The 11,216-nt window shown below is 40.3% G+C and overlaps 1 protein-coding gene across 1 annotated transcript; it reads right to left on the bottom strand.

Annotated features, from left to right (window-relative positions):
* Positions 1 to 679: 679 nt before the first annotated feature.
* Positions 680 to 6,022, bottom strand: alas1 (aminolevulinate, delta-, synthase 1). Its single transcript, XM_080891826.1, has 11 exons — positions 5,862 to 6,022; positions 4,373 to 4,613; positions 4,080 to 4,262; positions 3,836 to 3,970; positions 3,391 to 3,610; positions 2,879 to 3,063; positions 2,599 to 2,778; positions 2,219 to 2,383; positions 1,490 to 1,758; positions 1,230 to 1,392; positions 680 to 1,006 (listed from the first exon to the last, which is right to left on the bottom strand). Exons 2-11 carry the CDS (start codon positions 4,575 to 4,577, stop codon positions 846 to 848), a joined length of 1,866 nt encoding a protein of 621 aa, XP_080747952.1. The 5' UTR covers positions 4,578 to 4,613; positions 5,862 to 6,022; the 3' UTR covers positions 680 to 845.
* Between the last annotated feature and the right edge of the window lie 5,194 nt (positions 6,023 to 11,216).

Here is an 11,216-nt window from a genome sequence, read left to right as displayed (position 1 = left end):
GTAAACATATCATTACAGATCTATGGAGAAGGAGAACAATCGATCTGAAACTTGCAAAAGTTTTCCCTTGGGATGTATTGAAATTGTAAATTTAAGTTTTTAGTTGACTCAGATGCTTGACTTTCCTCCTTTGTTTTCCTTTTTTTTTTTCTTAATGTATGGTATATGATCATGATTTTGTATACGTAAGTGTATGTAAATTTTATGTCTATCTAATTTTGTATACTTTAACTAAAGTGTTTTTAAAAAAAAAAGTAAAGAAAAACAAAAAAACAAAACTGCAACAAGACATTTTTCAGTGTTCCACTTTTCTCACAAGCACAAGCAGGCCAGTGGACTAGACATAATTGGATCAAATTATCAGCAACAGTTTAAAAAAAAAAAAAAAAAAATCAAAAACCTGGCATCTGCCAAGCATGTCCAATTAATGTGACCCATTTTTGTAGCTTTATTCAGTTATCATTTTACCCATCAGTAAAAAACCCATGTGACTGAGCATGATAGCACAGTGTCATCGGAGCCACATTTAATCAGTTTATACAACAGCCCAATGAAGAAATTAACTTAACAGTGGCCTTGAATCCTAGGGCAGTAAAAAGAAAACTGAGTGCATCCCACTCATTTCTTGCCACTCCTCACATCTTTATAAACACTTTCAAAAACCAAACACACACAGAGATTCTTTCCCATATTTTATTTGCAGTATATAGACCATCTGAACATAGATAATTTTAAATATGTGCAGGACAAATTATTAAAGATAATTAATACATTCTACGATAGTGACAGAGGAATGGGGCTTAAGCGTGGACGCGCTGTCTTCAGACTGCAGTGGGTGATTAGTGTTATGCGCAGGCTGAGATGAGGTGGCTGAGCCCATTGAAGTAAGACTTCTCTCGCTCGCTCATCACCTCGAAGTGTAGTGGCTGCTGGCAGAAGGTGCACTCTGCTGATGAGTGGGGCTTCAGCTCCAGGCCCACCTCCTTCCATGTTTGCTCCAGCCTCTCTGAAAGGGGGAAAACAGATAAAGAGAGGTCAGTTTTACTTCAATGATAGAAAAGTACAGTTTGTTACAGGTTGGATGAAGTTACTCATGTAATGTAACTTTTGCATAAACAGCTACACAGTTCAGTTCGATCAAATTAAGACATAAATACTGTTTAACTTGTTGTAGCCTTCTTATACACTATCAAGTATTTCAAGTGAAACGTGTTACTTTGTCAGCTTACCAACAAAGTATTTCATCATCTCGGGGGTGTGGTGAGGGGTTGGGGCAATGCGCAGCAGCTCATCTCCCCTGGCAACGGTGGGATAGTTGATGGCCTGCACATAGATGTTATGGCGACGCATCATGATGTCACACACCTCCGTGTTTTTCTCAGCATTCGAAACCTAATTATACCAAAGAGACACACGCGCCATGAGAATCGAGCCGTTGTGACTTCATCTGCTTTTCAAGTTCCACACAATCAATTCAATCGTAGATTACCCGGACAGGGATGATGTGGCTGGGGCAGTGCACAACAGGCAACCCAGAGTCCATCAGCATCTGCCGGAGGAGCTTGACGTTGCGCTGGTGTTTAAGTCTCAGCGAGCGCCCCTCTTCCCCTTTAAGGATCTGGATCGATTCCCTGGCTCCGGCTAGAAGCATCGGGGGCAGAGAGGTGGTGAAGATAAAACCAGCGGCGTAGGAACGCACTGTGTCCACCAGGGCGGTGGTACTCGCAATGTAGCCACCCACACAGCCAAAGGCCTTCCCTAGAAAAGAACATAACGCTGATTATTACAACTCCTCTCGTTCAACATTACGGAGCCAGTGGTCTTAAAATAAATAAATAAATAAAAATAAATTTACAGCCATTGTAATCTCAAACTAGAACCGCCTGAAATGTCAGCTGTGCAGGAGCTGTAGTGCTCTTGAGTTGGAAATAATTGTCCCCTCAGTCTGACAGTGACACGCAATCTGAGTAATTCCATAGGAGCACAACAAGAGCCTGTAGTCTCCTAGCAACAACAGAGCTGCTCCAGATTCTTTTCAGCCCTCTGGTATATTGGATGACACGGCTGAGGCCTGATCCTCAGTCTAATTCAAACAATCAAGCTATACGAGTTCCACTAACCAGTGGCAGTTATTTGGTTCGAAAAAAAGAAATGAAACAGTACAGCAGCAGCAAGCTCTACATTTTTTTTTTTTTTTTAGTAGAGATTGCGCACTTACCTAGAGTTCCCGAGATGATATCCATCTTGTCCATGACGCCATCCCTGTCGCCGATGCCCCCCCCTCTGGAGCCGTAGAGGCCCACAGCGTGAACCTCGTCCACGAAGGTGATGGCGCCAAACTCGTGGGCCACGTCGCACATTTCCTCCAGCGGACACACGGCACCTGTGTTACAGAAAGAAAGGCACACAAACCTGGTCAGACTTGTTTTTTGCTTCTTAAAGAGCACTTCATGACTTAGTTTGAATGAATTATTGATTTTGCAAGAACAGTAATATTTTCCAGGACACACGCAGTAAGAGAAAGTTTAAAAAAAAAAAAAAAAAAATAGAAATATTAACATTTATCCAACAGCAGTGAAGCAGTAATTAGAAACTGACCATCCATGGAATGGACGGTCTCAAAAGCCACGATCTTTGGTTTTGTGGGATCTCCTTTCTCCAGGAGCTCTCGAAGATGGGCCACATCATTGTGGCGGAAAATGAATTTCTTAGCGCCGCTGTTCCTGATACCTTGAATCATTGAGGCGTGGTTACCTGCGTCAGAGTAGATTTCACAACCTAAAAGTGTTCAGAGGAGAGGAAACCGTCAATGAGACCAAACACGCTTACAGGAGGTTCGAATTACTGTTAAATACACCAAGTTTTTCCTTCTGCATACCAGGCAGCATCTTCGCAAGGGTGAAGAGGGTGGAGTCATTGGCAACAAAGCAGGAGGTGAACAGCAGCGCCGCATCCTTCTTGTGAAGGTCAGCCAGCTCTTGTTCTAGCTCCACATGGAATTTACTGGTCCCAGAGATATTCCTGGTACCTCCTGCCCCCGAACCATGTTTTTGTAAAGTATCCCTGGAAAGAGACAAACAGTTGCTCATTAAAATGCTGCAGACTTGTATGCAAGCTCAAACAAGCTGGGGCAGGGGGAGGAGAAGGAAAAACAACACCATCATCGTGACACATGAGGTTTAGGTGTGATCCATGTCCAACTCAACACCCACACAAATAATGGCCAGTATCACCAAAGGGTTCCAGGTTGCATCATGTAATTATGCTCTGAGCTGGTTTCTCTCCAAACTTAGTTCTCACAGAGGGACAAAAGGTAAAAAGCAATCAGGGAAGGTAGACACGTCAACACACCTTGACCCATGAAACTGGATTAACTACTCAGTTACTCACATGATGGACTGCACGACTCGAGGGTGTCGACTCATGCCCAGGTAGTCGTTGCTGCACCAAACCGACACGTCACGCTTTTCTTGTAAAGAGCTTGTGAAGTCGTCAGCCATCGGGAACTCGGTGGCCCGACGATTCACGGTCTTAAACACGCGGTACGTGTGATCGTTCTTCTTCTCTTCGATCTTCTTCTCAAAAAACGCATCGTACTGGAAGCGGGCCGCTGGAAGAGACAAGGAAGGTAAAAGTTGCTTAATGTGGCTTAGTGTTGCTACAGTACTGCAACTGATGGAGTAACTTTAATGTGAGGAAAGACTACACCCGTGTGCAAAAACACCAAAACATACTCGCAAATAAAAAAAGAAGATTGTCATAGTAAGGTAGACAGTAGCTAGGTTAATCACAGGCTTGTAGGACAGTGTGGTTAAACTATCAAAATAAAACCTACTTGTTGCTGGTAAGTTGTCTTGAAGCAGGTGGCTGACTTTCTTAGGTCGCTGTTTCAGGAGGGTTTTCATTAATGTGGTTTCTCCTTCAGTAGTGCTGGCCAGGTTTGGCTGCTTTAGTTGGTCAGCAGGCACTTCTGTCAGGACAAAAACAAACTGCTATTAAATATTGTACGAAACTATGCAAAACTGATTTAGTTCTCAAAGAAAAAGAAAAAAACAACAACAACAAAAAAAAAACCTCACCTTTCTTCACAGTGCGGACTTCCTGTACATCCTCTTGGAACTCTATGCCAATCTGACGGACTACGCCACTGTTCTTCTGGCTCATCTCAGCAGCCAGGAAAGGGCATTTGGAGGCCTTCATCTGTCCCGGAGGTGGCATAGGGTGGCCAGCTGGCAGCTTGGACTCCACCTCCTTTTTGGGGGCTGCACATTTATCAATAATTCTATAATTACATGATTTATCTGACTAAATATAACACAGCTGTAGTGTTGATTAGAATAGCCAGTATGACCACCATCTTTATCACCCTCACCGGCAGACACAGTATTCTCAGGCTTCTGGTAGGAGGATGAGGAGGAACAGAGGGCACGTGCCATTGAAGGGGCCATAGGTTTTGCAGCCAGCTCCATCATGATGGGACATCGCTGGGCATACGTCACCAGCGTCTTTTTGGACTGCTGGAGAAAGGCCTGGGGCATGCGAGCCAAGAAAGGACAGCGGCGCACTATTACATCCATAATCAGCAGCGGTGATGACGATGATTGTCTTGAGTTCTAAAGGAGAAAGAGAAAACTTATGTGAAACATGTCCTGCAGACAGTGTAGATAATGTCTTTGTCCCATAAAAGAAAGGAAAGAAGGCTTTTCAGAAGAAAAAGCCTGTCTGTTGCAAAAACCTGTTTAACAACATAGGTCAAGAAAGTGAGAAAATGCCGTTTATGGTCAAACACTCCTACATGGTTCAGCTAAATCTAGATTTTGAAAAACAAAAACAAATGAGAATGAGATCTGATTACCTGAGACTTTCAAAGGCAGGTGAGATGAGTTCACTGAGCCACTGATATAATAGGTGAAAGCTGAAAGACTCGTACGAGCCCACACGTTTGGCTACACTCACAATAGTCAAGTGTTACTTTAAGAAGCCTGCAGTGTTTGCTCATAGCTGGGTCATAACCTTTCTCCAACAGAAACCAGTTCCCAGGTAGGACACCCACACCTGAACTTTGCTCCCTATGAAGTTCCAGAGAAATCTAACAGTGACTAATGTGGTGCATTGAAGCTGCTCTTTCCCTTATATACCCACCAGATAGAGATCAGTATGTACATAACATAAAAGTAATGCCGATGTTCCAAACAAAGAAAAGAAAAGCTAGTCTTTGTTTCTGTGTTTATTTATATGCCTTTAAAAATGTTTCCCACATTATTTGTCGAGCACTTCTAAAACTTATTTAAAGCTACTCAAAGTACTACTGCCGAAAGATGAAGATTATTATTGTTATTAATAATGAAACTTCTGTCTTCTGTCTGATTAAATACCCCTGCTTATACCCGAGTTGTCCTACAGTCCTTACTTTGACTGAACTCATGGGCGTCTCCGGGCTACACTAAAAACAGTAGCGCTCTACCTAAACAACGCTACTTTAGGATAATTATGGACATGATTTATGTTTATTCATAAGGTCTACCCATCTCTACTCAACCGGTGTTACAATAAAAATTTATTTATTAAACCCTCAACACTTTAAATAAATTCACTGGTTTAACGGGTATTTCCCTGTTTTGACTCACCATTTTTTGCGCAAAAGTTGCGCAACAATCATACCTTATGTATCTCCGATGGTAATAAATTTCGCGATGAGATCGTTCTGAGACATAAAAAGTGTAAGCCAGGCTTTCCTATCGTTAGCCGGGCCCATCGTGATCCTTGCCGGTTGACTGATCTTAGCAGGACGGCTAACGTTAGCTAAGAGGCTACTAGAAATAGGGGTGACGATCGCGATTAGGTCAAATAAGAACACCTACCTCTTAAAACTTCACAGCTTCCGGTGTAACCCTCGTCGTGTTATAGTGACAATAAGCGATCTTAGGTGCTGCTCAGAGAAATAAAAGAAAACACGGCTTGTAGTTAACGGAAGCAGAGAAAATCGATGCTTCGTTATCCTGCACTGAGGACGAACGGAGGGGACAAGGGCGAGCCAGTTCTTATAAAGCAATGCCCAGACGAAGTATCGCGAGATCTTAATTCTGACGTTCTGCGTCATCAAACACTCTCGCCTATCTGGCAGCGGACCCAGCAAGGTTTTGTTAAGGACACTGAGTGGAAAGGATTTGGTCCTTACAAACAAGGTGGTGGTTTCCTTTACATGAATCCATAGATTTAATCACCAAACTTCCAATAAAACTATAAAAGCGATTTAGATGCCATTTATTTTGGTTTTGTACTTTTACGCAGGTGTCATGGAAAAGCATTTTGGTAAAAGCATTCTGGTTTTACCTCTAACAAGATGGTCTCAGAAATTTTTATTTTAATTTATATTTCTATATATTTGTATTTGTCATCTTATTTGGTTGTAAGAAATACGAGAGCAGTACCTCATCTGTTGGCTTTTACTCCTTGTCAGATGCCACATCCATAAATGTAAGCTCTCAAAAGAGAAGCCACGCTTCCTTTTTTTCATGAAGGAAATGGAACTTTATGTGGCCCAATTTATTCTATTCTTCCCATAAGAAAAAGATATTGATATCTGTGATTTTTAATGTCTCTCATGACCCCGTAACTCTTTCACCTCATTGTTTTGTTCCGTTATGATTTAATTGATTTCCTTGCTATTATTTTTGTGTTATGCTTTTTTTGTAAAAGGGAAAAATAACATACCCAACGAGGCTCAGGGGCCCAAAGGTGTCGGACGGGGCTAAGGGACCTTGCAGAGTAAAAGGATTCCTTTGTTCTCATGCTCATAAAAGACCCACAACCACAAAGAGCTTCAGAAAGAAAGCAGCTCATGGAAAAGAGCCGTTGCAACTGAAACGTGGGAGTATTTCTCCACTTGGCTTTTCTAAAGGATATTTGGGTCTATGCCACAGCTTATGTTATGCCTGAAACTATGGCTGAAAATGTTTTATGTTTGCTTCTCTTGTAGTAACAGCCTATCACTTAATCTGGAGTTTGGAGGGATTTAATTCAATTATCATTCTGCTTCTTTTGTTGCTTTACTTTTTTTGTTTATCTTTTGATTTTTGCAATGCCACACCCAAAGCTACAGCAAAAATCTGTGGCTGATAAATGTGGGCTACACACAAATTAATCTCAGATGATATAAGAGACACTCACATGAGTTGGTGGATGATGTTTTAAAAGTTGTATGATGAAGGCCCTGAAGGTACATTATGATTCTTTTGTGACATTTATCATGTGTTTTGCGAGTTGTCAGCTCTTTGTCATGTGTCTCCTTATTTTGTTGCAGTGGCCTGAACTGAAAGTATTTATGGGGCTTTCAGTTAGTACAAACGTAAATGAAAATTTGTGTCCATGAGCATGAGTCAATACATTTTTTTGAATCTTTAATGAAATGCCATGAGATCAGGATGGTGTGCTGGGGCAAGAGGGAGCCGTAGGGTTCCTCTTCATATTACCTGCAAAGCCCTACTAGAAGCATGAGAGTTATATTTAAATGTATTCAGTTGGACCTTAGTTGGGCAGTGATTTTGAAGAATTACTTAAATTTACTTTAATTGTAATTGTAATTAAGGCATAAAGACTGCCTGCACATAATTATGGGTCAAAATGTATTAAAAATACTTAAAAAGTTGACTGATTTTGCACAAAAGTAAGATTTAGAAAAGCTTTAACCCCATTGGAAGTCACCATCTTTATGAAATCTACCACAAATTTTAATTCACGATTCTTTGATTGCCATGTCTCCCTTTTATATTTACTCCGATCTTTGTAGTATTTATTTTGTTTGTAGCTGTTAAAAAATAACTTACAGTCATTGTGTTTAATCACCTTTTACCTCCATCTAAGATAACGATTTGCAGAGACTTTGTAATTTAACAACAGCTCTCTAAACTACAACTTTATGTGTATTTCAGAATCAGAATCAGAATACTTTATTGATCCCTGGGGGAAATTATTTTTTGTTACAGTGCTCCATTTTAAACCAACATTAAGACAAGACAGACAATACGCTAACTAAGAATAGTACAATATATACATATATATACATACATACATACATAAGTCACTTATAAATAAATAGTTGGAAAAGAAACATGTGTAGCTGTAGCAGCAAACAGTGTGTTAAGTGGATGCGTTGTACAGGGAGATGGCCACAGGCAGGAATGATTTCCTGTGTCGTTCAGTGGTGCTTTTCGGTAATCTCAGTCTCTCACTGAACGAGCTCCTGTGACTGACCAACATGTCATGGAGTGGGTGGGAGGTGTTATCCAACATTTGAATTGTTACAATGATGCAAAACACTCAAACTGAACTCAGATTACGGCTAGAAAGCCTTGTTAATCTGCTCTAGAGGTTTTCGCTGCATGTGATGTCTGGGTTTAAAGAGTGACACTAAACTTGGATTGGTGCCTAAATGGATTTTAGATTGTCTTATAATCTTTGCAGGTGCTCTTGCATGCGTGTGGGTGAAAGGTTGTTGACGAAGCCTATGGTGCCAAACCAAGATTAAACTCAGTAAACACATCACACATTGTTACCATTTTATTAGGTACAGCTGTTTAAAATGAATCAATTTTAATGCAACTGAATGCTTCATTGTTTAAACAGTTCTTATGTAATATTTTGCAGTGTATATATCTGAGCCATTCTTTCTCATACACTGTAAGTGAAAAACTCAGAATCTCAGTTTCACATAGTATTTCAGCACCAAGTACTGGCAAAGAAATAGTGATCAAAAAGACTTTAAGACTTAAATGAGCTTTATTTTTTATAGGAACTGTAATTCCCATTGTTTATAATCACCTATTGTGGCTGTACTGGTGCTGACTACAAGTGTAGTCAAAGGAGCTTGCAAAGAAAAGCGTCTGGACTCCCCCACACCCAGTTTCACACCTTGGCTCAGGCGACTAGAGGATCATCAGGGGGTCCTTTTGTCCCTCTGTGGGGGGATACTCCCACTAGGTTTATATCTGGGACTCTCCACCATTTGACCTTAGAACTGAAGAAGCTTCTCGGATGAGAGGTGAAACGTCTTCAAGTAACTTAAAGAAGTCCAGACGCTTTTCTTTGCAAGCTCCTTTGACTACGATGACCTGGATGACTGAGAACCTTCACAGACAGACTACAAGTGTATGTGGAGAAAAAAACCGCTTTACTCAGAACAACAATAATAGCAAAAACAATTTCAAATTTCTTACTCTAAAGAATTTACACTTGTCTCTGCCCTCTGGATCTGTGAGGTTTTTCATCTTCACTTCAGATTTATGGTTGCGATGTTTTGCTGCCCTCTGCTGATCTATTTTGACTTTAGCAGTGTTTCCTAAAGTTTTACCCTCATACCTGTACTTATGTCAAACTGTCTTATTTAAATGTACCAAAACAGTTACTTAAACTCGCCTTCCCTGGGAATGACCGATAAAATGAATGCCATCCATCCATGCAAATCAGTACAGTTCAAAGCTTTTATTTGTACCAACATTTACAATGACACTGAGCAGTCTGCGCTCTGAGCCAGGCAGTAAACATGAAATCTCAGTCATCCATTTTTTCCTCAGGTGTTCTTTACAAACACTGGATGATTGTCCCAGCTGACTGCAGGTTCACTAATGCAACATAAAAATGCCATGCCCCCAATGTTTAACATTTAAGATTCACATTTATTTTCAAAGCAAAAACACTGGAAAGTTATGTGATGTTGTTAACACAAGCACAATATTACAACCTGAAACATGTATTCTTTGTTATGAAATAACTTTGATTTGAAAATCATAATAAGAATAATAGGATGAGTGATTTATAAAACTCTGTGGTCATAATTATACCTACGTGTTTTCTGACTGATGTAAGCCAGAAATATATAAGAAGTAGAAACAGAAAATTATTGAAAGTTGCAGATGAGTATTAAATGGGTATTAAAACGCCGTCATAGACCGAGTTTTAATCTGGTTGTAAGCTATGGCACTATAGGTGGCAATAGTGGACTGGACTCCACTACAGTTCACCTGAATGCAGGTAATGTAAACTGCATGCATGCTGCATGTGGACCTGACAACTCTCAGGGTGATTAGAGCTCAACTAACAGGTTAAGAATGTTTTCGCTATCAGCAGCGAGTCAGTGCCAGATGTAATGACATTCATCCATCCATTCATCATCCACATGATAGCTATCAAAAATACTTTTCATTTAATTTTATTTTCCTCTTTATTCGTCAGGGATCATGTACAACAAACATTAACCTTCTAAAAGAAAATTGTACCTGATTTAGCTGATAGCTGATTTCTATCTGCAATCCCTGGACAGGTTTAATGAACACATCACCAATAAACATATTATATTAATGCTAATTTAGCTGACAATTCAGCGCAAGCGGACAAACATCCCAGCTAAAATAATTTCAAAATCCAGCCCAATATCACGTCCGCACGACGTCCCCTGGTGGACCAACAGGTCAATTACACGCTTTGCCTTGATACTTCTAAATCATATAATTGTTTGCTACATTAGCTAACTCAGGTAACTAATCTTCTACCTACTCTACCAGTTTTTAAGGTTAGTTAGTTTAATTCTCTTAGTTTAATTGGACTTATTCATTTAATTGTAAATGAACTGAAGCTTATGTTTTCTTACTCTGACCTAGCACTCTTAAAACTTCAAACTGTATCCACAGACACATTTTAGCGCTCACACGCAAACCCGGACGGGTTCATGTCTTGTTTAGGGACGTTTCATCTTATAGATGTAAAAACTCCAACCTTTGGAGTAGTAGACAACCCACTCTGAATCCTGAGCCACCGTAAACATATTTAATAAGCAGTCCACCCAGGAGTGCGATTTTAACAAATCACTCTATCACAAATCTCGCAGTCAACATAAGACATACTTTTTTGCATTCAAATGCGCGCCACAAACTTTTAGTTTATGCATGATTCATTTAAATGTTCTCTTCCAAAAATGTTGCGCTTTAAAAAGAAAGGAAAGCTGAAAACAATATAAGAGCCGCAGTGTGACATTTGATCACCTTTGCACTTCAGTTACGGGTGAATGATGTATGATAACTTGTGAATGAAGAAAGTCTGCCAGTGGGCTGGAACATGAACCGAGTTAACGATCAGACCGAACATCAAATCAAACCTTTCCTCTAAGAGTATCGCAGTAGATTCCCAGTTCCTTTACTGGTTTGGGGAATGCGGGAGTAACC

This window comes from Rhamphochromis sp. 'chilingali', assembly GCF_963969265.1.
Source record: "Rhamphochromis sp. 'chilingali' genome assembly, chromosome: 9".
Lineage (NCBI taxonomy): Eukaryota > Metazoa > Chordata > Actinopteri > Cichliformes > Cichlidae > Rhamphochromis > Rhamphochromis sp. 'chilingali'.
The sequence above is the reverse complement of the archived record's forward strand: the minus strand, read 5'-3'. Positions and strand labels throughout refer to the sequence as shown.